Source organism: Hoplias malabaricus, chromosome 15 (genome assembly GCF_029633855.1).
Source record: "Hoplias malabaricus isolate fHopMal1 chromosome 15, fHopMal1.hap1, whole genome shotgun sequence".
NCBI classification, from domain to species: Eukaryota; Metazoa; Chordata; class Actinopteri; order Characiformes; family Erythrinidae; genus Hoplias; species Hoplias malabaricus.
In genome coordinates this window covers 29,166,740-29,193,978 of record NC_089814.1, presented here as the reverse complement: position 1 = coordinate 29,193,978, position 27,239 = coordinate 29,166,740, and the positions used below count along the sequence as shown (strand labels likewise).

The 27,239-nt window shown below is 37.8% G+C and overlaps 1 protein-coding gene across 1 annotated transcript in view; it reads right to left on the bottom strand.

The window, feature by feature from the left end:
- Window positions 1-27,239, bottom strand: part of fstl4 (follistatin-like 4) — a 285,490-nt gene that overhangs the window by 140,729 nt on the left and 117,522 nt on the right. The window contains exon 4 of the mRNA XM_066646169.1: window positions 26,118-26,345. Coding sequence (XP_066502266.1) covers window positions 26,118-26,345 — 228 coding nt within the window. The remainder of the gene's footprint in view (window positions 1-26,117; window positions 26,346-27,239) is intronic.

Below are 27,239 nucleotides of genomic sequence, written 5' to 3'. Positions count from 1 at the left end.
AATTACTGGGCGCAAGGCCAGAACACACCCTGGAGAGGGTGCCAGTTCTTCGCAGGGCCACACACACACATTCACTCACGCACTCATACTTAGAGACACTTTTTCATAGCCAATCCACCTACCAATGTGTGTTTTTGGACCGTGAGAGGAAACAGGAGCACCCGGAGGAAACCCACACAGATGCGGGGAGAACACACCCACTCCTCACAGACAGTCACCCGTAGCAGGACTTGAAACCCACAACATTCAGGTTCCTGGAGCTGTGTGACTGTGACACACTGTGCCACCCCATGGCTATTATTAGTTATATTTTACTTTTTTAAATTAATTAATTTCTTTTTATATATATACATTTAGTTTAGGAATCGTACATAGAAATTTCAGAAATATCTCAGAATTGTCTTTAATGGCCATTTTATGTTATTCAATAATTTACTAAATGAAGGTTGTCTAGTGAGAGAGAGTTGAAGTAGGCTATTGTGCTAAAGGGATGTTTTTCTCAGCACAGGATATATTTGTCCTGAAATTGTATGAAAACAAACACTCCTCACACACATCAGCTCAGTGACTCAAATCTCCAATGTCAGTGGAAGAAGTCTCTGTTTTACAGTGATTATTGCAGGTCCATTGGAGGCTTGGCTCAGGGGGATCTGATGGGACAGTAATGCAGTGGTTGGAGGTGTTGTATGGGCTAGATTTGTGTGTGTGTGTGTGTGTGTGTTGAGTGGGAGGAGACCTGGAGGTTACAGAAGAGTAGAGCAAATACAAGCTCAGGGGAGAGTGAGAGAAGTGGCTCAGAATGTAGCTTGGGGGATCTCCGGTCCATTTCTTGCAGTGTGCTATAAAAATGGAGTCGGTGCCATCCTCTTTAGGGGTCTAATAGGGAAAGGGTGCAGCTTCTATCATTGGCTGTGGTTTTTGAATTGCCAGTGCAGTGGACTGTAACAAATGTTCTGGCTGCTGCAGATGAGCTTCTCCTTTTCACTCTCGTCAAGGAAAAGGCTTTAAATCCACAGTCTGAACATTTTGGCATCCTTGCTTGGCTAGTTAGGCTTATCACCGATAAGACCTTCTTCCGTGTTCATCATTGTGGCACATTTGGTGTTACTACTTATAATGATACTGAAACAATAATCCAGGAGAAGCTATCCATAGCTAAGGAGTGTTTTTCATGTCAACACAAATATAATATAATAATACATCATAGGTTTCAAATTTGGTCCTTGTGTTATCTCTAATTAGCACATTTTAATGTTATTAAAGGAACACATGGTAGTATTTTTACTTTAAAATTACAGCTTTAAAATTATTGTGATGCTTCATTGACCTGTAATAATAAAAACTGAGCCTCTGTTGTTTTTAATTCAGTTTCGGTATTGTAGAAACTCCACTATGTAGCTTTTGGAGGAGGGTAGGAAACCTCCTCCTCCCATTTAATATCAGAAATACCAAACCTTGCTTGGTGTTCCTTTGAGCCCTTCCTATATGACGCGTGGTAAGCAGGAAAAATACTACAACCTGCATTGCATTCATTTAGAGAAAGAGAATAAAATTAATTCCAATAAGTTATTCTATTCCCCATATGCTGCAGTTCATTAAAGTAATGGTAGTCTTGGATGGGGTTGGGATTTCACAGGGAAATATTTCAGCATGTACTGCAGCTCAGTGGTGGACAAAGTACCATCTACTTGAGATAATGTACAAATACTCCTTTAAAAGTAGAAGTTCTCATTGTAGATCTCCAGTTGAGTAAAAATATTTACCTTCAAATGTACTTAAATACGGAAAGTAAAAGTAAAACAATTTTTTTTCATGGTTCTAATGTCCTATTATCATTTTTGTAACATGACTAATTTTTAATCAATGCATTGTCTGTGAAAAGACTCTAATGTCACTCTTGGTTCACTGACTACAACAAATGCTATTTCACATACACCCAAGGTGTTTCCCCTCCAAACCAACAGAGGTCTCCGGAGTATTAAGCCCAATTTATGATTCTGCATAAGACCTGCTATGTAGGGCACATATCGAACCGAACCCTACACCATAGCTTGACTCACACCTCTCCAGAAATATAACTAACTATGCCGTGCATCAACACAAACCGCAATGACTGTGATTGGGCCAAAGTCAGATGAACCTGAATCAAGTTGAACTCCACACTACAGAGACTGCAGACAGCAACAAATTCACTGCAGGAAATTTCATCAGACATTTGTTTGGACATCTCGGAATGAAAAAAAGATTAAAAAATATATATGGTCGTATCAGGAAAAAAAAAAATTGAGAAACTTGAGGTTCGCTTGTTTTATCTCTCCAATTGTATCTGTTTGTTTCCTGGCAATGGTGCCGCACAGACAGCTGATTTGTTCAGACATGTTATGATTTTACCCACACGTAAGCCAAAAGCAACGGCAGATTTTCCTAATGTAGTGGAGTAAAAAGTAAGATATTTGACTTTGAAATTAATATTTGACAAAAGGTCATTGCTAAAGAGGCTGGCTGTTTATAGAGCTCTGTGTCCAAGCACATTAATAAGAGAGGTGAAGGGAAGGAAAAGAGGTGGTAGAAAAAAGTGTACAAGCACAACCCAGTCTCACACTTACTCGTGATATAATCACATATATAGGAGACTGAAATTTGAAAAATTGACATTTTACGCGACAATATCACGATCAAAATGTATGGGTAATTACCAAACAAACACTACGCGATAGTAACACGAAAACTCTTCCTCATTACAGGCGTCATTACTCATTTAACATAGAAAAAGGCATAATACAAATTACATAACATAGGTTGTTATTCCAACAAAAGCATAAAGTATTTTATTATAATATTTCTCCTAAGCAATGCTTATTATTTGTGTCCTACTTTAGATTTAATTCTAAGAAGAACATTTCTTTCACTTAACATTATTTTGACAAATTTTCAAAAGGTTAATACTGAAAAGGAAATTTCTCTAGCCATTATTTGCTTTGATATTCTAGCAAATAATGAATTAGCAATGTTATATTTTCTGTAAATAAAAACAAGACCATGGTATTAACGGATGGTAATGACGCCTTAATGAGGAAGAGTTTTCATGTTACTGTCTGTCAGGCACGAGGGGGCGGACTGACTGAGGCGGACGCACTTGCTAAAACACAGGGACTTTATTGAAACACAGAGATAGACAGACTCGAATGATTAGACAGAATATCAAGACAGAAGGATACCTAGACAGAGACTTGAACAGAGAACTGAGCAAGGAGAACTAAACAGAAATAAACAGATACAAAGAAAGCTAGACTGAATTAAAATACAAACAGACCTGAGACAAGGGAAGCGATAGGAACAAAGCAAGGGAACGAGCGACAGACAAGACAGACAGACAGACTGGAGAGTACAAACTAAAGTGGAAACTCAGAGACAAACATGACTAAGGAAATGAACAAAGGAAACAACATGACCTGGGAGTGAAACGAATGACCGACAAACAGGAACTAGACAAGGGAACTTAAATACATGACACAAACAAGACACACCTGGACAGATAACGAGGAGGACGGACAAGGAGGCGGAACAAAGGCGGGGACTAGGGAAACAACAAACATAGCCATGTGCTGAGAGCGAGCACACGGCCGGAAAAACAGACATGACAAGACGAGGGCGTGAAACTGTTGCATAACACGGGCACTGATACGACAGTTTGTATGGTAATTACCCATTCACTTATGATCGTGACATTGTTGCATAAAATGTGAAAATCATGTGACTATGCAATTAATTGCAGTCTTCTATAAATGTAACTATATCACGAGGAAGTGTGAGACTGGGTTGACAAGCAATAGTAATAACCGCACCCTGGAGAGGATTGTGAAACATAACCCATTAAAAAATGTGGTGGACTGCAGCTGGAGTCAGTGCTTCAAGAACCACCACACACAGATGTATGCAAGACATGGATTTTAGCTGTCGCATTCCTTGTGTCAAGCCACTCTTGAACAAGAGACAGCATCACTAGTGTCTTGCCTGGGCTAAAGACAAAAAGGACACTTGAGAAAAAAAAAGAAAAAAAGAAACACTTGACTTATATCAGTCTGTGTGTAATGAATGAGTATAATATATGTTTCACTTTTTTAATAGAATTACTGAAATAAATCAAGTTTTTCATGATATTCTAATTTTATGACCAGCACCTGTACGGTAAATAAACTACTTAAGTGGAGTAATGAATTACATTTATTTAATTATTGTCCACCACTGCTGCAACACTCTCCATGAATGATTTTGGGATTATTTTGTGTTGTTTCTTGGGGATGTTAAAGTCAGGGTAGGCTTTTGTTTTTGTTAAGGGGTGTGTGTGTATGTGTCTGTGCCTGGTGTGTGATGACTGATATGGGCAGAGCAGTATCAACTGTCTGGGTGACTTGTGTGCATCAAATGCAAATGTTCTGTACCCAACACACTTGTTAGGGCATATTTAATAAAGAGCATAAAAACTAGTATGGCTGTGTTCAATTCTACACTTTGCCGGTCGTTATGGTATTAATGTGTACACAGCAGGAATATATACTGCCTGGGGGCTTTGTCATGTTACATGTCTTAAATATTAAGTAAATTTAAAGGTTCATTATGATCAATAAAATATCTTAGGTAGCAACTAAAGTTATTACTGGCCTTTACAGTCTCACCCTAATGTTTGCTGACCAGAATTTCCTCACTGCTGAATTGACATTTCAGTGAGAATTAGATTTAAATTAGAAAATGACATTTTCATCTATTGCACAGTGATTTCTTCCTTGATAAACTTTACATCATGTGAATCAAATTTACAGGCAAATTTTGAGAAAGCAAAAAATATATTTTTTACAATATTATTTTTTTAGCAATAAAAGTTTAATCTGTTAAAGGGAAAGTCTACGGCTGTGGGGAAATGCAGTTCTAAGCTCTGTGTTTTTTAATGTGGAACAGTGTGTTTGAAGGGAAAAAATGAAAGTTGTTTATATGTGGATGAAGCTGAACTCATCCACAAAAATGCATTTTCAACTAGAGTTGTTTTGTCAAACTTTTTCTAGCACTCCAGATGCTGCTGTCATGAACAGACAGAGAGAGAAAGAAAGACTAGCATACTGGACCAAGCTTTATTTTTCTACTCATTTACACACCCTGGGGCTTTGTAAACACATTAGACTGGTTTCAAGCATGCAAACACTGGAGACTGGAGAGCTAGCAAATGGTGAGGAAACGTCTTCTGAATTTTATAAATAACATTTTACACGTGCGTAGATTACACTCATGAACTGCGCATTTAATTATAGATTTTTTTTTAATATCCTAACTATTTTCCACCCCTATAATTGATTTCATTCTGTAGCAGAAACAGGCAAATTTCTGATCCATGTATACTATTTTGTTTTGTAAAAAGATCATTCTTTCATTCTTTCATAGACTTCATTCTTAATAATGTTTCTGAAAGGACCTTTGCTTGGATATATGATTCTAGAAAACAAAAAAATATAATTCCTATGATTTATATGCAATCAAAAGTGGTTCTTCCTCTTGTCTTTGATCATGAAAACTGCTTAGCATTTTAACATGAACTCAGGCTGCAACAAGTAAGTATCCATATTGATCACACTGATAACAAACTATTATTGTAAATGTTTATTTATTACCCAGACAGCAGGCACGATTAGGTATTATCACAGATAGATATTACAGCTCAGTTGGGGCACTGGCAAGTGTTGTGTGTGTCATCTTTCATGAACCAGGCTTGACTTGGGTGATGCCATGTTTTGTGTGGTCCAGATGTGGATAATTTGTTCCATAGCACGACTAAAGTGGACCTGTGACTGAGTTGATTTGATGAAACCATACTTATCCTGAGTCAATGTTCTCATTCAAGACCAAATGTGGGCCATAATAGAACTGTAAATGTGCCACGGTTGTGCCAAATATTTGGGATATGTGGCTTGATAATATTTGTGCTCTACATTCATACCACTTATATGAAAGTGGCAAATTACAGTAGTTAAAGTCTAATATGCAACAGTAATCCTGGTACTAGCTGTAATTTTCAAGTACTCCTGTACATATAAATTGTGTAAAATATATTTATGCAAAATGCAAGGTTTGGATAGTAATATTCAGTGATGTCAATATGATTTGCAAAAAAAAAAAAAAAACATTATACAATAATAGAAGACTAAGGGAGTAGGGAGAGAAAAAAAGCCTTGTTTAAAAACCAAAGATCATATACAAGAAAATCATATACCTAGCAACACACAATTTTAAAATGTACATGTGTGTTAATGTGAGGTTTTGGGTTTTTTTTGCCACTTCATCTGGGAAATTTCTGGGACTTACATCTGTGAGAAAATACAATCATAAACAGCTTCCACATTTTAATATACAGCAGCATTATATATACTATCTCACCAGACTGTGTTGGAGCAACATTAAATGTGAGTTGTTGATAGAGGTTTGGCAATATAATATCGTTCACTATAATACTATAATAATATGTTTTTAATTTGCTAAGATTTTGCCATATTGCGATATTGTAATGCAAGCGCGAGCTTCTGACGTAGGCGCGTGAATGTGACTTCAGCTCATGATAAAAGCTGGGGGATGTATCGATCCATTCAAACGCATGCGTGTGCACACACACAAACAGACACAAACACCACCATGTCCTGCCATTGTTCGTTTATGCCACTGGAGCAGTTTTCAGCACATTAATCGCACGCACTCAGGTCAACCTCTGTGATAACTGTGAGTAAGTGAACAAAATACAAAAATGAAACCAGTGGGTAAGCTTTAATTCCAAAAAAGAGCGCTGTTAAAACCATGACTTGTTTGAGACACGCTGTTCTCCCTCGGCCGGAGGGCGAGGCAGATACTCCATGGCTCCGGAACGGAGAATGCGCTTCTCATTGGTCGTCACTTTTATTTAGCCAATCAGCAGCTTACTTAGCTGTCCATCATTTAGTGCTGCAGCCAATGGAGTACCAGTCCTGCCTACATTGGTTTGTTGGTTTGTAGTGACACTGAGACAAACAGGTCAGTCCTTAAATAAATGATAAAAAATAAATAAATCTTATTTTAGCACCGTGTCTCAAAGAAACTCCATGTAACTTTTCCCTCAACACATCTGTGTTGTTAATAAAACTGACTTGTTTTTTAGAATCAAAATATTTCATTATACATAAAAATCACATTAGATAATAAAATTAAAAATAATATTAAATTATTTATATGGACTGTGAAGACACCATTTGTTTACTTTGTTTCAAAAAATAAATTAAGCAGTAGCTTGGATGCAAGCAATTTGTTTCTTAATGCAAGTTTACTTGAAGTGTGCACTGTTTAACAGTACTATCTAGGAAAATCTAAATATCAGATCAGGACAGTATCGGGTAATACTCAATATTCAAAGTCTCGGGATGGGCAAAAAGAACTTGATCAGGACATCACTATTTCTTAGACATAAAGTTTGATAATTAGAGTTGGATAATGCAGCATGTTCTTTTTGGTGTTAAAAATAAACACTAATACTTTGACATTATATTTTGTATCGTATCGTATATCGCCATTGTTTTAGGCATACAGAGATCTGATTTTTTTGGTCATATCACTCAGTCCTATTTGTTGAGCATAATTAGTTATTTAAACATACATAATACTCAATAATACAAGCATTCCTACAGACCCCAAACGAACACGGGAAAACACACACACGTGCACACATGTACAAACACACACACACACAAGTTCTTTTACGAGAAGTAGGCCTACAGTACCAGGGGACTGTCAAACAGAACATGTGCCACATAAAAAGGTCGTTGACGTTCCTCGTCCCATGTCCGTCTCTGAGGAAATCACGAAAGCCCCACAAAAAAACAATAACATGCACCATTAACTCCCCAAGGCAGCGCTGCTTACCTCGGGAGAAAGTGAGAATGCAGGACAGCGCTTCTTGGTATTCTACAACACACACTGCTATGCAGCATGTAGCCTCCTGCATGATTGAGATGCTAACCCTCTCCTAATGAGAGCAAAGGGCACAGCGTCACCACGTATTAGTGCCAGTTTTTCCTGCTGAGGCCCTAAGGAGACCCAAAACAGTCTGTATCTTCCCCAAGAAGTCCATTGAAATGCATTCACTAACTCTCTCTGCCAGAGCTGCCAATACAAATGTGGCTTGGCAAAAAAAATAAAACATGCAGTTTACACAATTTGCAACTTTCGCCAAAAATATCTGAACATATGTCTAAAATTTGCAATTTTAAATTTTGCCCAGGAGCACTTAATGTTGTGCAAGGATAACTGAATGTCAAAATCGTCACATACTAATCACAAACTGTGTTCAGTTGTCAGAGGTAATTTTCCTAAATGTATGTATAATTCAGATGCTTCACTTTAAACACAGACATTCAGAACCGAATCGCTATTAAATCATTCACAGTTGAGACACTTCTGATCTATTTACACTTTCAGAATTACTTCTGATTATTTCAAACTAATTTCTTGAAATTTTGGGACATGAAAACAATTATTTGAGATTAATTTAAATGATCTTAGACCTTTATTTAACATTACATTGGGTACTTATTTAACTGCAATTTTCAAGAAGAATTTTTGGCTTGATACAATATGTTTAGCAGTCTGTGGTCCCAGTTGGCTGATTACATTTTGATAGTCTGATATATTTTGAATAAGAGACTCTGGACTGTAGGCAGGCCAGTCAAACACACACTCTCTGTGTCTATGAAGTCCTGCTTGTAGCCTGTGCAGAATAGAGCCTGGATTTGTTTTTCTGAAATCCCCATTGACATTTTTAAGAAAAACACATTGCCTTGATGGCAGCATATGTTTCCAAAAATCTCAGTATATGCCTTAACATAAACGATACTTTCATACATATGCAAGTCAGCCTTGCATTTGGCAGTGATGCACCCCCTACTATGACAGATGTAGGCTTTTGCACCTTTCGTTGATAACAGTGTGGATTGTCCCTCGATGTCCATTGTTTCTAAGATGAAATATGGACTCATCTGACTACAGCACAAGTTTCTGTGGCATTTCAAACCATCTGACATGACCTTAGGACCAGAAAACTTGGCTGTGTTCTTACTGTGTATTTTTGTAATACTCTTGAGCTCATCTGGCTATATTTATAACATTAGAACAGTTTTCTCATGCAGTGCCATCCAAGAGCTTGAAGTTACTATTTCAGATTGCTTTCTCAATTGGTTTTATAGAAAGTGCAATAATTTTAAACATGTTTGCACAATTCTAACAGGAGTCTGCATTACTCTCCAAGTGCATTGACTTTGTAGCTACAATAATAAGCAAACTTTGGACACCTAATATTGAGGATGCATGATAATAACAGAATTGGTATAAGATTGATTTCTGATTTGAAGCATGAGTGGAGCTATGCTGTCAGTTCATTTTAATACTTTTTATTAGTGGTTGTTTGGGTGGTCTAACGAGTCTTGCATGGCTGTTAGGAGAACCATTTCCTCTCTTACAGTATACTCTAATCATTTTTGAACTCCAGTTTTGGTTAATTATTTGCTTTTGCCATTCTGCTTCCTTACGCAAGTAGATTATTTCACATTAAATCTTTTAAGAAATAATGGCCAAGTTTGAGTAGAAATAAATGATGGTTTTGCACAAAAATGTAAGATATACTAATAAATGATTTAAAAAACTTAAACATTTTATCTGTGCATATCTACAGTAGCTGCAAAGCTGACCTTTAAGAGAGTGAGCAGGTTATTTTAAAAATGAGCTTGTACTATGGATCTGTAACTTAAAACAGCTACTTGCACCCCGGCTGACCCCCTGCTCCGTGGACAACAGATATAGAGTGGTAGAGCAGTTGTATATAACCTGACAGCTCACAATTTAAACGTCCGAGATGACAGTCACTCCAGCACAAGGTCAGGACACACACATACATACACTGCACAACACACACACACACACACATACTCTCTCTCTCTCTCTCTTTCACACGCACACACACAAACACAAGGTCAAACAGGTCTGCCACTCTATCCAGTATCAATTTACTTTTTTTATATATATATTTGGTGACCTAATGTATTTGATCAGGATTGGGTATATTAATTTTCTCATGATGCAGTTCATTTTCAGCATTATCTATGCATTATAAAGGTGACCGTTAGGAAAACACTTACTAATCATTTCACTTACTAATACAGTAGCTGGATATTTTAAAATACAGATACCATACCGATACCAATACTGAAATATTCACTAACCACCAACAATGATCTTATATTTCTTCTGTAAAAATGTCTAAGCTTTAAATGGTTCGAATCTTAAACGAGGCTCTCAATTGTCAACAAGTGTCTAAAAGTAGGCTTTCATAATAAAAACAATCCAAACCATCCAATATTTTGTTTCCTTCCCAAAGAAATCCATTCCTTACTAATGATACTGGTTTCTGATAATGAATTGGTGCTACCTGCAATATTTCAATTTGCTATATGTGTATACAACTGGTTAAGATATAAACAAAACTTTTCAAAATGGTTTGATGTGAAATTTCCTTCAAAGTAATAGTACTGCGTATGAATTGTGAAAAAAAAAAAAAAAAAACATTTGACCAGAAGTTTTTAATTGCTATACATCAAAGGGTGATTTAAACTGTTATTGATTTGCTGACTATTTTGCAGTGTGTGAGACACTGTTTTACAATAATTCTATGATGGGATTTTTAAATATTTAAAAAAAATTAAGGATGCAGCCCTGACGGAATTGACTGACAGGTGTGGAAGTCTATGGAAATAAAAATTCAGTCTGCTAAGTTAGAATTTGCACAATCATTTTGACACAGCCTGAGCACACAAGGACTGATATTGTTATTGCAAAACAGAAAGGCTGCTTTTACATTTGAATTTTGCAAACTTTCTAGTGTGGTGGAGGGCTTGAAAATTACATGTCAAATGCACAGTCACTGAATGCAAATGCATTTTAGGTAAACATGTTAATTATAAATTTGACACAGTTGTTGCAGTGTCACATGAAACATGTTCATTTCATTTGGGCAATACGTTTTCATTTAAATATAGATACACAAAGAATTAAAATCTCAGTGTAAATGAAATATAACTAGATGTCTATAAAACTGCAAATGTACATGGAATTACTGAATGTAATTTTCATTTTGAGCACAAACTTTTCACTGTATGAGTGAGGAAATTTAAATGCAAACTTAGGATTACTTTGCCATGTTATATTTTCATTTACATTTTGCTACAAAAAAGTTTTGGGCCATGGTGGAGTTTCAGGAAAATGGAACAGACACATTCCCCAGAAGAATAACCCTTACTGCTGTACGAAATGTTTGCCAAATTCAGATGGACTTCCCAGTCATAGGAATGGGCAGAGAGTGACCAGCAGCTTCGTAAGCTGGATAACCTCAAGCAGCCAGGGTGTCAGGCACTGCTTTGACAGCAGCAAGCCCAACTTAGCAGCACAGACAGAGAGAAACAGCTGGTCAGTCGTACAGACAGCAGGTGTGGCAGATATAAAGAAACTCAGGGCAGAAATAGGGCACAATGGAGCCATCTGGGTCAGAATTATGCATATAAATGGGAAGATCTTTTAGGGCCCAGAATTTTATGCAGTAAAGTTGTGTTTGGTCTCACTATGACACAAGCCATCCAAGTCCCACTGATTTTAGAAGAGCTGACAGAACTACCCTATGGGAGCTAACTGACATCTCATCAGCCAGTAGAGACACGCCAGTGCTGCCTTGTATACTTTGAGTGCAGGTGAGGACTTTCTACAGTTAAGCAGTGAATGGCAGAAGAACAATATGCCTACAAAATACAGGAGAACAGGTCTTCACAATCGACCGCACACAAGTCTTCAAAAACACTTCGATTGGCTATTTCAGGTGGTCTACATGGATGGGGACAGTTCTATAGGCCTATTAGCTGGGGGTCTAAGTGTTACAGTCAAAGGTGTAGTTTCAGCAAGTGCCACAGCTGCCCAATAGATTGGGAGAGCAAATCTGTAGGCAACATGGATGTCCAACATCTATACTGAAAGGACCTCTAGTCTAGTCTCCAGTGGTTGAGGCCCAAGACGCAACACAAATGTCCAATAGGAGAAATAAAGGAAACCCCTGGTGTTCCAAAACAGTGAGAAAAAAAGTGTTCTTTGGCTCCATCATGGTGAAGCAATCTCCCTTGTGGAATGAGGAGGGTACCTGTGTGATGGGAAGCTTTCAGAACCGCAACATTTTGAAGATATTTTGGTACTCTTGTGTAGACTGAATAAAAGTCTGTTAGCAACATACATGGGTTTACATCATCTACATCTCCTCCTGCAGAGGGTCAACCTCCCTGCTGAGGAACCTGTGATAAGTGTTGCGAATCTGCCAGGAAACTTGGGGCGGGTAAAGCAAAGTGGCACCGTGGTCGATCACAATGCCCTGGTCATTGAAATGGCTGTTGTAATTTTCACATATCTGTACAGGAGAAACAGCACCCCAAGACTTCTTTAGACATGAGTTCCAAAATTGAGCCAAACACCAGCTGCCCCACCAGGGAGACCTCATCCTCACATTTGCCTCACTGTCAGCAAAATTGGAGTGAATGCTTGTGCTGCTTGGCTGTGAGGTTCTGGGTGAAGTGCTTTGTCTATTGAAACCACTTCAGATATGACCCATATGTCGACAGGTGGTATGGATGCCAGCACATGGATACTGTCTCTAGTCAAGGCCAGCATGTGGGCTTTTTCAGTATGTTTGCAAGATTTTCCGCAAAGATTGAGAAAACTTGGACCTGCAAAACCTTGCTATCCTTCTCAGCCCCTAACAGCTGCCCACTAGGGAGACCTCAACCATACATTTGCCACTAACAGCCAGGACCAGGCTCCTCCCCTGATCTAACCATAATACTATCTAATCCACAAAGTTGGAAAGAGCCCCTGAGGCTCCCAGAGTCTGAAGCATAAGTGGGAACATTAGAATCATTATGCACTTACAGGCTTGCTAGCCATATACGAAGTGTAGTTTGCTGAAATATAGCACAACCAAAGGTTTGTGTAAGGGGTTCAGTTGAGCTGTGCGTACAGCAACAATGAAGTAGTATAGGGCTGTGTGAGTGCGTCAGAATGTTCACTAGCTGTAGCGGTGCTTATCGTCCACGGATAAGTATGCACAACATAGTGCATAGTGTTCAACTGAAGAATCTGGAAGGCGTTAAGGCCACTTCAGTTCAACGAGCACCAGTAACTGTGAAAACCTTGGGTTTCAGATTTCTGTCTAGTGGAGTTGACCTGGATTGGGATTAGAGGCAGCATTAGCCAGTTTTGTGGTCAGTTTTCTGAATCAAAATACTTACATCTCAGGAAATGAATAAGGATGATACATTGGAGTAATTACCTTGAAATTAGGCTTCTTTACTACTGTGTCATGAGGGGTGCGTAAAGATTGAGAAAACAGAAGCATGTGCTGAGGAGAATAATCTAAGTTTTATTAAAGAAAAAGCGCAGAACCCTGTGAAAACATCAAAGTAAACAAGACGTTATGTTACTGTCATGTAGTACAAAATACTAGTCCTAAACCATGACACTAGACTACAAGGACAGAGCTTATAACGGGAAATACAGCTAGAAGCTCCTCTGAGATTGGTCACATGACCAACCCCAGTTCACAAGTGTGGGGTGTGGCTAAGGGAACCATGAGGAAAACAGACAAAGCAAACGTAAGTCTCAGACCGTTTCTTATTTTTCACCTCTACCCCTCATTTTTAAGTGTCACCTTGCCCCTTTGATCTGAGTTACAAGGTGGGGTGGCAAAAGCATTAACCAAAGCATTCATCTAACTTATCACCCATATCTACGTCGACTGCGATATTAAGCTGAATCCAGCTATTTCTTTGACTTCATGTTTTGTACTTTTTGTGAAGTAAATGATCATAAAACATTAAAATTAAACAAATATAATACAATGATTATCATTGGGTGCAACTCACAAATCTCTATTTGAAGGTCCATGTAGCCCTAACCCTTCACCCTATCCATCTATCCCAAAAAAAATTTAGACACCCTACTCTTGGAGAAAACAGAGGGGTAGGGCTAAGTTGTAGGGGCAAGGGGTGAAATGGGATTCAACATAAATCACCTGAACATAAGGAAAATAGAAAAGTACAAAACCCAAACAAAACTGAAGTGAAAACTTACTTACCTCTGTTAAATGCTAACAGAAGGTCTAACAAACGTTGACATTGTTTTGATGGATAAATGGTGTTCTTCTCCACATTTCCCACAAGTGCAAGTCTGCCTTGAATGCTTGAAACTAAACTGGCTAATTCAGTATAGATAGGGTTTGTGTCATTTCATGTTAACGTGTAATTTATTTATAATATTAGTTTGTCAATGCAGTATTCTGCATTTGCATCTTGATACTCGTAAGACACCTGATAGATTTTATGTAATGTGGTTTAAATAGCAATATGATATTATGTTTTGCTCCTCCAGACACCACACCAAATACACAATGATTATGTATATAAACTGTGCATAATAAATTAAATATCCATTTTAGTTACCTAGTCTGAACTTTGTCCTGGATTAGACCTATATCATGAAAACAAAAACCTGAGTGGGGGATTGTCACAATCCAGTTACGTATGCAGTGCACTCTGTGTGTCTTTATATCTCTGAGTGTTAAGCTTTACAGAAGGTGGAGTGTTATCATGTCGTGGATTTTAATATCAGCCTAGCTACTATAACTAAAGTCATGTTGTTAAAATAAAAGAAGGTGATAGCATTTAGCTTCCTTTAGCTCAGGCTTTCTTATGACACACTCAGCTCGGAGTTGGGTTACAGCCTTAGGGTCTTTCTAAAGAACTCATTTCAGGGACTGCATAAATTCACCCTCCCTCCCTGTCTCTCTCTCTGTTCCTTCTCACCATATCTCGCTCATTGCCAACATGCACAATTTTACCTCTGGTCCATTTGCCTAGGTAGGTAATGCAATGCCACCACCCCCAAACCCCACCCACCGAACCTATTTAAGCAGGCCAGAAAATAAGAACGAAGCTTGACAGCAATGCTGAAATCCCTGTGAGTTCATGACGAGAGACACAGAGCAAAAAAACATAGATAGAGACAGACAGGCAGAAAGAGAGAGAGATCGAGAGGGAAGAAGGAGTGAACAGAATGAAAGGACTGAGATAAAAATGAACTAACAAAACGAAGTGAATGTAAAAAGAAGAGGACTAAAAAGACAGGGTGAGGGAAGGGAGAGAGAGAAATTATATATATATGAGAGAGAAAGAATAGGTACTATATAAGTAGAAAGGTTTGATGTGTAGTCTGCATGAAAAGATTGTAGCTTAAAAACACAACCAGGTTCTGGGATGTTAATTAATTCCACCTCCATGTGAAATTCAATTGGAAGCCTGAGAAGAATAAAGAATATGAAAATATTCAATGCTTAATTAGCTCAAAAATTCTAGCTTGCTGTAACCAATTCATCTCTTCCTTACACACACACACACACACACACACACACACACACACACACACACACATACACGCGCGCGCACACACACACACACACACACACACACACACACACACACACACACACACACACACACACACAAACCTATATAACTTGATGAATGAAGTGATAAAGTGAAGGTTGGTTACTTATTACTTGTATTCAGCTGTCAGGACCATCTTTTATGAATAGTTGTTAAATCTGCCAGTCTAACACAGACCAAAACAGAGAAATCTGGTAAAAAGTCCTGTAAATTGTCATTCAAAATGGGAAGCAACATTATTATTCCCTTAGCCAATTTGTGTAAGAACATCAGTAAGGGGATTCTGTTTACAAAGAAAGCCTCCCCAGTGAGTCCCCAAATGGGAACTGTACTGAATGTCTGACTAGTCTTGTCTTAAATTCAGGACTCTCTGCTTAGCTGAAATAGGCCCTGTCATGTTTGGCAGGGAGAGCATGTATTTAGCACGTCAATCATTTTAAAGCATCATTAAAAACATGTCATAGGCAAAACAAGCCTGGAATTACTACTCTGATCCAAAGATTCCCTTCTGCTCATAGTAGGGCTTGAACTACTATTTCTATTTTTGTCTTGTGACAAGGTGAACATTAATTGCAGCTAACTGAACCATTCTGCCTTCTGCAGTTTACTCTTGACACTGTAAAACAAAATCTGTTAAATGTATGGTAAAAACAAAAAACGGCAGCTGTGGTTGCCAAAGTTTTACTATAAAATATATAGTCAAAATGTATATGACATTACAGTATTGTTTTTGGCAATCGTAAATTTTACATTCAAGCACTCGGAACACAGGCTGATGGTGAACTTTCCTGACCAACACACATCTCGTAACAACATGCCCAGAAACACAAAAACACACACAAATAAACAAAATAAGCGCCCCAATGCATCCCAAAATCTCAAAGACAGAGAAAAACAAAATCCCAGAAAATATGGAGCAGCGAGACATGCTGGGAGCTTCCTAATGGGTCTCAGCTCCTCCCAGTCATTGGACACTTTTACCACTCATAATGGTTTGTGCATTTAACAGTGAGATAATGTATTTTGTATTTGATAATGTAGTTTTTTTTACTTTTTTTCAAATAAAATCTTTGCAGCCCTACCTCAAATTAATCCCTATTGTTTATAATTAGTTTGACCAGAGGAGATTGGTCCCCATTGTGAATCTTGGTCCCCCTTGTAAAGGTTGCTCTATCTTCGAAGAGTTTTTCTTGCCAGTCACTTTTGGCTCGCTCGCATGGGGTTATTTATTTTGTTTGTGTTTTAATTTAAAAAGCTCCTTTGTGACACCAGGCATAAAAGAGCTATAATTTGCCTTGACTCATTCACACTAAATTCATTGCAGTTTCACCTGGAAATCAAGGCAGATTGGCCGTCATTCATCATCATTACATATTTCCCACCATTACTATTTGTTTTAAAGTCTATGTTGTATATATTAATAGTTACAGTATTTATCATGATCAACAATTAAGTGTTAAGAGGGTTTGCAGCTTAAAGAAACAGGTATTTTTTGCTCCTGGGCTCCCCATACAGTTTCAGAGTGTAAGTCACTTTTACAGCACTGTACAGAAATCAAGGGAGAGAATGGTTTCGTACACTCCTCCAAATGTTACATAGTGTAGTTTCTGCAGTGCAGAGCCTGGTTTAGCAACAAAAGAGTCTCTATTCTCCCTATTACAGGTCACTGACAATGATTTTGATGTTGCCATTTTAAGGTAAAAATACTACATAATAGTGCTTTAAATACAATAAATCACATTAAGCAAAGCAAAAACGTTTTTCAGGGAGTGGATAAAGACACCGATAAGCTAAGCTAAAAAATGTGTGTGGGTTTTTTTTTTTTTTTGCATTATGCTAAATATCTTTCTCATAAAATAATTGTTTAATATCCCTACTCCAAATATTATCACGCCTTTTTAGCATACACTTCTAATGAGATATTAGCTATAGTGACGTGATGCCCTGTGTATTTTACAACATGGTCTCATGTAAAAATTATCTTATTTCCATTACAACATATTTTCTCATAATAACTACAAGACATTAAATGCACTCCGTGTTTGACTTCAAACTCCACAACAACTGCCTGAATTCAAGAATGCCACAGGTAAATTATATTTAAATGGTGCCTGGTAGACTGTTCTATATTTCACTCATTTGAACATGATTCATCCATTGTGCTCAAATAGCAGATTGTTTCCAAGATACACAAAAATCAGTTTTCTAAAGACATATGATAAAATTGTTAAATTAAATAAATAGATGAATTTGAATAATTTGGATATCATTTGAAACCTGACAGCAAAACGAAATAAGCAAACTGCTTAGATGTTGACCTTCTTGCTAATATGAAAATTAACATGTTAAAAACAAATTAATTTATTATATCAACATTATTGAATTAGACCCTTTGCACTCCAAGTTATGAAATGTGCATTACTGACTGAACTTAATTTTAAAAATACAGTTTTCAGACAAAGAAACCTTTCAAACTGGGCTCTCCAATTGACTCATTCAAATCTAATTGCTTGAAGGCAGCATAGAGCTTAGCTGGGCAAAAGCCATGCATTGAAACCAAGACCCAGACAGGCTGTCATTTCAAGTGAAAAGGCATGGAGAGTGATAACGGCATTATAAAAGGAATGTCAGAGACTTTTAGGCGGATGTAAGGATGCGCTTTCAAAAGAGATTATTTTGTTTTTGAGCTGATTGGGCATGTGTTGAAAGTGACAGTTTGTGTTGCACTCATCCCCTTGTTTGAGGGCTGCAGGCTCCATGCCGTGAAAGTGTATGATAACACTCTGTTTTTAAAGACGCTCCAGAGAGTCCTAAAGCCCACAACTTGCTTAAGCCACTTGACAAAAGCAACTTTGTGTGGCACAACAAGCCTACACAATGCCTAAAGCTGTCTCTAATAGCCTTAATAAGTCTTCAGAGGAAACGGCTCCAATTTGCCCCCTGTTGAGTCACACAATGCAATGTTGTTCTGCCATTTCGTAGCCAAACGTGGCACAAATCTCAGCATGTTACGAAACACAATAGTGGGAAAAATATTGCTCTAGCGGGTCAGCTGCAGTGCAATATCCTTGAGTATTCACTGCACAGTGTCCAGAAGAACTTTATGCACTCTCTCTAGTGACCCAGACCGATGTTTATGAGGTGAGGGACTAATGAAGGAACAAGGGACATTTATAACTGTGACGCTGCTTCCATTTCAAACAGCAAATTCGTTAATATAATGAAGCTCCGGGGACCAATCAAGTTAATGAGGTGACCATGTGACCAAGGGGACTTGGGGACCCTTTGTATTTGGAATGCTGAAAGAAAGATGAGATGCATTGGGACGCTCGTTAATAACTGAAAAGTAAAGAAAAAAGAAAAAAAAACTAAGGGAGGTTACAAAAGGCACAGCCACACCTGTCTTCAGACGATGGCCCTGAAAAAGTTGTGAGAGACTTTGGTACGTTGCACCATCCACTCTATAATTCAATTTAGATTTTTGCTATGATTTTGATTTTGATGTAATTAAACTTTACTTTTCAGGTAAAAAATCTTCCCAAGAGAAACTTAGATTTCACTTGAGGTACTATGAATTATGCACAGCCTTTTGAAATGAGTGAGCAGAACATCTTGTTTTGTAGCCAGTTTTGCTTGGTTTTGCATTTCTACTTTGTTCTTTTTTGGTCAGCAGTCAAATTCAGCATATTCTTATCCTGCATATCCATTGGTCGTGACAGCTGCACATCCTTTCAGACCTATAGTGTCTTCTTAGTGGAAAAATACTAGTGGAGCTTAATGATCTCTGAAGATGGTGCTTCTGAGCTAGGTACCACTGTGGTTTCATAGGGTTCATATTCAGTACCTTTAATTAGGGAACATAATAGTACCTTATTATATTATACCTATTATAATTTTAGATTTTAAATTTGTGTTGATTTCATAATCCCCCATTTCATCTCCAGAACATTTTTGTTCTTTTATTGTACACAGTTCTAATATGAAAACTTCTAATATGAACAAGTATTCACCTCTCTTTCTGGAGAAGAGAATGTAATGTACCATTAGAGAACATAATTGGACTTTAAAACCATTGTTGTACCTTTAAAGGTATACCTCTATATAATATACCTCTACCGTACATTTTTTTGAGAATGTAGAACTAGCAGTATTATAAATAGTTTCCTTCTCTATATATCTTTTAATAACAGTTGGAACATCTGGTTTGTAAAATCTAGTTTTATGATTTATTTATTTCAAATAAGTAAAATAAAATATAAATAGATAATAGATAAACTATAATCCTTACTTTATATCTTATATGCAATTATTTAATAAAAAATATATCACTTGTACTTAATGGAAATATGGATTTTAACTGATTTATCCACAGTAACCAGTGCAAAACAGTATTCGCTTACTCAATTAATGCAATTTTGCTTTGCTTTGTTCACTGTTTCATACAATAGCTTTGTAGGCATGTGTGTGTGTGTGTGTGTGTGTGTGTGTGTGTGTGTGGACCTTGATAACCTTCAGCATGTTCTGAACTACAGCTAGATTTTAATACCATTTTATTTTAAAACTTTTGCTAAAATTTGCAAAGAATATTTGGCTTCAATCAAGTATGACTGTTATGAAGTGCTGTACTGACCACGATGGACTGCAGACTAATCACTGCATAGGGTTAATTGCAAAAATGCTTTTCAGGCATAAATCCAACATGGTTTGGGCCTAATCTTTATAGGAATTATCAGCAGTTTGACCCTTGAGGGTAAAAGAGAATTTCTTCACTAATGGCTTTGAGAGGAATTTGTGGTGAACTGACATATATAGCTTTAGGGAAAAAAAAGAAGCAGGCAAGCTTTGATGGCCCATACTCCAAACATCAAACCAAAAGTCTGGATAAGAACAAATCAAACTGTGTCCTCCCCTCTAGCCCCTGTTGAGGGTGAGCAATTCGCTGCTCTCTGACAAATAAACCCACCAAGACCCTGAGTCTGATCATTAGAAGATGTGTCACAGCGAGGTGGCCCCTATCGTAACCCCTCCAAAACTTCGTTCACACCAGCGATGATTAATTTGTGCAGTTCTCAAGGGCAGATTCGATGCAGGCGGAATTGCACGGAGCGGTCAAGCTGCTAATGACTTCACAGGCCTCCAGCTGAGAACTAGACTCCTCAGCGAAACAGTTCCATTCACTGCTCCATTTCAGAGATAAAAGCCTGAATGTGTGCATGTTACCATGACTATATGATGCTTCTGAGCAAGCAAGATTTAATCAATGTTGAGTCAAGAGGAAGGCCTGATCCAGGTCTATTTTTTAATTAAGAGTTGATACATAGAGAACAATCTTCTTCCATTTCCAAGGAAAACAGAAAGAAAAATTAGCACAGCAGCATTTAGAGACACAGACGTTTAATTGCTACATAAATAGGAGAAGAACCTACATGTGTTTTTAACAGTTCCTACAGTTTAAGGCCTGCTAAACATACAAGGTCTTAACAAATTTTAATCTTGTGGGAGATTTGCCTCAGTGCTTTTCATTCCTTTCACTCTGATATGTTGGCATGTATGTTGTGTGCAAAAATTTCAGTGTGAAATTACATGCTTTGTTGATCGTTTGACTGAAATTATATGCATGTCCTCTACAGAGAATGCATTCCCAAAACCCATTTCTGGAAAAGTTGGGACTCTATGTAAAATGTAGTTAAAACATTAATATGTGATTTGTTCATCCATCTGAAACTTTAATAAACTGCAAAAAGTATTAAGAAACAATTCATATTATGCCCACTGGCCAACTTGATTGTATCTTGCAAATATAAACAATTATTTTCTTTTTTTAGTGCTTAATTGAATTTAACATTTCAAAAAATCAATCCCCAATCAATCCACAGTGGGATGAGCTAGATAGGGCTTCATAATTTAAACTAATCATGTAGTATACTTCTGTGTGTACTCTTGTGACCAATAGCAGTGGAATCTTATTCCAATATAAGTGGTTCCAATTTTTAGAGGTTGTTACTGCAGAAAAAAGGGAAACAGTTGGTATCACTGAACTTGGAAGAAACTTTATGAGAGTGGGTGTTACCATCACATTAACAGCACTTATACATTTTATCACTTCAGAGAATAATCCATATCAAAAATTCTAATCTGTGGGTGTTCCACTGTTTGAATCAGAGAAGACAATTAAATTCTATGAACCTGAAATGAAGTGTAGTTGTCAGGAAGCTAAAATTTAAAAACAGAAATATAGATTTATGAGACTAAATTATAATTGCGATTACATGAAACTTAAAACATACTCGGTTTATAGAAAATAAATTTATGTTTAACTGTTGGCATCTAATGTTCAAAGCATTTAGAACTTTAATAAACTAATTTTTCACATTTAGATTTCAGGGTTTCCTGCAGTGCTTTACAGTTAATAAATGTCGTCCACCCCCCACAATTAGTTTTGTGCAATTTCGTTCATTTTCTTATCATGGCTTCTGATGTGTTTGCACGTGGCTTTCTGCCATGTCCAGTGATCCGTGATTAATCAATCCATTGTAGAAAACACTCAACAATAAGAGATCCTTCAAAGTTCCAAAGTACATTCTGTGACTTGTTTGATGCATTATTCCTCAGTTTTCAGTCACAAACACGCCTTCTGAAGTATGATTCAGTATTTAAGGCAAGCTGTGTGTTGTCTCTGTGTTTCCCCACGGCTGTGTGTACATGAGGTCAGAGCATGTGTATCCCATACTTGTAAACAATGTTTTGAATCATTGATTTAAATTTGCACTCAATTCATGAACTGATTCACTCAATGAGTCGACTCTACACCCTGGAGTTTAAAATCTGAACTGAACCTCACACACTCACTCAGTCAGGCTCAGAATGAGTTGCAACAGATCTTCTTCAAAACAAAACAAACAGAACATTGTCCATGCAATAGTTCAAATGTGCCATGTTTACTGTCTGTGAGGAGTTTGGTGTGTCTCCCCGTGTCCGCGTGGGTTTCCTCCGGGTGCTCCGGTTTCCTCCCACAGTCCAAAAACACACGTTGGTAGGTGGATTGGCGACTCAAAAGTGTCCGTAGGTGTGAGTGTGTGAGTGTGTGAGTGAATGTGAGTGACTGGTGCCCCCTCCAGGGTGTATTCCCGCCTTGCGCCCAATGATTCCAGGTAGGCTCTGGACCCACCGCGACCCTGAACTGGATAAGCGGTTACAGATAATGAATGAATGAATGAATAATTTTACATTATATATGTTTGTTGTTTTAAGGTTTTTATTAGTATCTTCCACAGATGCTTCGCCCACAATTAGACAGGAAGTCTGATACTTTCAGTACATTAATCTGACCCTTATTGACAGGATTCTGCCAGTTGCTTTCTAATTGGTTATCTGCCTCCTTGTACATGTCATGCCAAAACAACAGACTTGTGATTGGTCCTTTTTGTTGTCGGTCAAAATTATTTTCCTACAGTAGTAAGGGGTTCTTTAACATGTTACGGCCAAAAAGCTATGAAAAGCTAGACACTCCCTAGAGAGCCTGGCACTGCGACACTAGTTTACAATCAACCACATCAATTATTAGAACTGTAAAAATTGAAAGACTATTATGTACCAATTTTGTAGTCTTAAGATAATAAGTAACTGAGTGTCATCTGCAATTCTGAAAATCATTGTGGCCATTGACCACCAGAATTTACAGGAAAGTACTTAATTTTAATTGAAAAGCAAAAGGCAAAAAGCACTGCTATTGCATGGAGCATCTTCTTCTTTTTAGACATGCTAATAGTATACAATAAAAACATTAATTCATTCACTGTCTGTGAACGCTAATCCAGTTCAGGGTCGTTGTGGGTTCGGAATCTAGCCAGCATCACTGCGCGCAAGGCTGGAATCCACTCTGGAGAGGGTGCTAGTCCTTCACAGGGCAACACACATTCACTTACACACTCACATCTTGTGACAGCTTTTTGAGTAGTCAATCCACCTAACAACTATTAGGACTGGTATATATATACAGATCCAGGGTCCTGGGAAAAAAAAAACATCTGTGAGAATTTTAGAGTCTTCTCTCTGTGTCTGTGTGGGGTTGCTCCTGTTTCATCCCACAGTCCAAATGCACAAGTTGGTTGGTAGAGTAGAGTAAATTGTCCATACGTGTGTGAGTGAAAGTGTGAGTGTGTTGCCCTGCAATTCACCAGCACCCATTTCTGGCTCTGGACCTACTGCAACCCTGAACAGGATGAAGCAGTTACAGAAAAAGAATGCATGAATGTGAAATGTGGCTGTTGTTGTTTGTGGACTTAAGTGCTTTTGCAGACTTTTCCTGAGTGGTTTCCCCCAAAACCCTGTTAATATTTTTAGCTGAACATCGATTCCTGGCATCCATTTAAAGAGTCCTTGTGCTCAAAGATATACAAGAAAATATTTCTAAACAGTCTTGGAATATCACTAGCTAAAAATGCGCTGCCTTAAAGTACTATATGTTGTGACTAACATATAAATGAATCCATCTTTGGTTTAATAGGCAAGCCTAGTTTTGCCGGATCGCCATTAGCCATATAGCCATTGTCACAGACATGCTTCTGCCAATTACATTGCAGGGTCGGAACTAACTGCTGTATAATAAGTCATAACCAAGAAATAGAATGTAATGGAAATAAAGCCAAGTGTTGCAGAAAATATGCAAACTTATAGTAAAAATTGGGATATTTACTTACATCACTTGAAGGTATCAATAAACTTACATTTTAAAAGAAATTTGTTTTCCAAAGTAAATAATAACAACAGTAATATCTAACATTAGAGAAGTATAGACAGTATTAAAATCAATGTTTAACCAATAAATCCTTTACACTCTGAGTTCCATCTGCTGCTTCTCTTTCCATTCCAGCTGATAAATTCTGGCAATAAATAAATAAAATATTCCCTCATGACATTTAAAACGATGGCTCTTTTTCTGAGTGCCTCTCTCTTTCAGGGCCCTCTGGGAAAGCAGTGATGCGTAATACAGCGATTGAACACCTGCCTAATTTGGATTAAGCATGCACGAATTGCACTAGAAATCGGCAGGGATTTTTTCTCTTTCCCCTTTTCTACACCGCTCTTTAATTTGAAAGCTCATTTTTGCACAGTGCTCATGCATATGAACCTCCCAAGACCTTGTGACACAGTTCTGCTTGGTGGCACTGCAAATGCAGGCGGTTCATTGTTATTTATGGGGAAGAGCACTGTACTGAGCTTCTATCAGCACAGCTGAGAATGACCTTGGGCTAGTTAGACGAAGGCTCCTCCCCCCAGCCCCCTAAATGAGCACAGGCATTATTCCTGCTGGGGCCAATGGCAGGCCACAAAAACAACAGCTTATAGATACTTGTCAAATCTGACTTTGAGTCAACACCTAGAGGGCAGTGATAGGGTATGATTTACGGTGGGAAATCATGGATATAGTGGGTGATGGAGTCTTGATGTGCAATGATATTAGACTGTCACTATTAACCTACCTGACTATGCTTGATTTCTCAATTGATAAAACCTATTAAACCATACTTTCACATACATCAGCCATAATTTCATGATGGCAAGGCATACGTTACATTCGCAAATTCAGCTTGCTGTCTTACAGTAAGGAAAACAGACTGATTAATAAACCAATAAATGTGTACTAATTTATAATATTGTTATTTCTTGTATTGTGTAATACAAGCATATCATGTCTAAATACACTTATGCAATACACTAAGATATTTTGGGCACATAATATATAGACATATGTGAAGTATTGGGCTTCCCTGTTCAGATGCTGGGTTTTGTCTCCAATGTATTATTCATTGTATTCAACAAATAAATACACTGTGCCCTAATATTTGCAGAATATTCTTTAAATATAATTGCATATTGATCAGCTATAACTTTATGATCATCTCCTTGTTTCTGCACTCGCTGCCCATCCTCTTAGCTCCATTGACCACACAGGAGCACTTTGTAGTTCTACAATTACAAACTGTAGCCTGTTCTTTAATGCTCAGGAACCCCAGAGGACCACCACAGAGCAGGTATGATATTCATAGTGTCTAAGTCTCAGCACTACAGTGATTGATGTGGTGGCGGTGTGTTAGTGTGTGTTGTGCTGGTACAAGGGAATCAGACATAGCAGGGCTGCTAAACTTTTTAACCCTTCAGTGTCACTGCTGGACTGAGAATAGTCCACCAACCAAAAATATCCAGCCAACAGCATCTGGTATGCAGTGCCCAGTTACCACTAATGGACTAGAGAATGGCCAACACAAACTATACAGCAACCATTGGCAATTGTGGGTTACTTTCTTTGACTTTACATCTACAAGATGGACCAACAAAGTAGCTGTTTAACCTCACAAACGAGCACTAGCAAGAAAGCAGTCAATATTACCCTTCTTAAGTTACAAGCATGTGCTAATATGAACACAGCCAACAAACAAAAACATGGGGAAAAGATGAAAGAAGAACATTGCTTTGTTATTATGAAATGACGTCAGTGATGCAATAATAGAGCTAACGTTATTTCCTTACCTTTGAAGAAACAATCTTTGCTGTGTACAACATATATCCTCCTCTTCTGCATGCATGCTGCGCGGTACACCTCACAGTGGTTCTCATAGAAATGGCCGTCAGAGCCGCAGACGGGTACAAATGAGCTGTGGCACTTCTCCTGGCACACACATTCTGCCTGACCTGTCAGCTGCCTGACCACACACTGTCGGCCCCTACCACAGTAGGTTGTCCGACATGGGCCCCCATCTGGAACAGGGAACGTGGGGTTAAGTTAATCAAATCACAAACCAGTGCAGCGCTATATTCACATTCAGTGCCAAATAGCTAAACAAATGAGGAACATTAATGTGTGTAATTTTTTGGGCCAATTATAAATGAACAAAATGAGTAGCTAATTTTAAAGACTTAATTTAAATGGTCCAACATGGCACTTTTATTTTTTACTCGAAAGAGAACATTTGAACAATACTCTGATTAAATAGGCCCATAACATTTTTTTTTAAATAGAAATCATACTGAACAGCACAGATACAAGAAACAACACCCAGGAACTTGACAGTTTTGATACTATTTTAACCTGACATTCTCAATATGTATAATACAGCAAAACAAGAAAAGCAGAAAGGAAAAGCCCTGATAGAAGCTAATATCATTAAGGCCAATTTATGCTTTAGCCTCGAACCTACGCTGTAAGCAATGTGTAGGTCCCATGTAGACGTGAAACCTATGCCGTACCCTACAATGTAGCCTGACATGCACCTCCACAGAAGAGGAATGAACACTGTTCAATCTGACAAAAAATCCAGAAAATGAACTCCTTTTCTCCACACTACTGAGACTGAAGACAGCAGCAAGTCAAGGCAATAGATTTACTCACACATTGGTTTGACATCACAGTACAAATAGAATTGTGGAATAAGGAGAAAAAAATATTGACACCTCCAGAAAAAACTAAAACACAAAAAAACCTAGCACCATATATAAACTATGCCCTGTTCAGTATAATTCCCTTCTCCCTAAATAGTGCACTTCACAGATTATAAAAGTAATAAAGTAATGCTACTGCACCACAAACCACTGCACCAAATTAAAGCAGCAATCAATAACGTTATAGTTATAAAATGTCCAGGTTGTGTGATT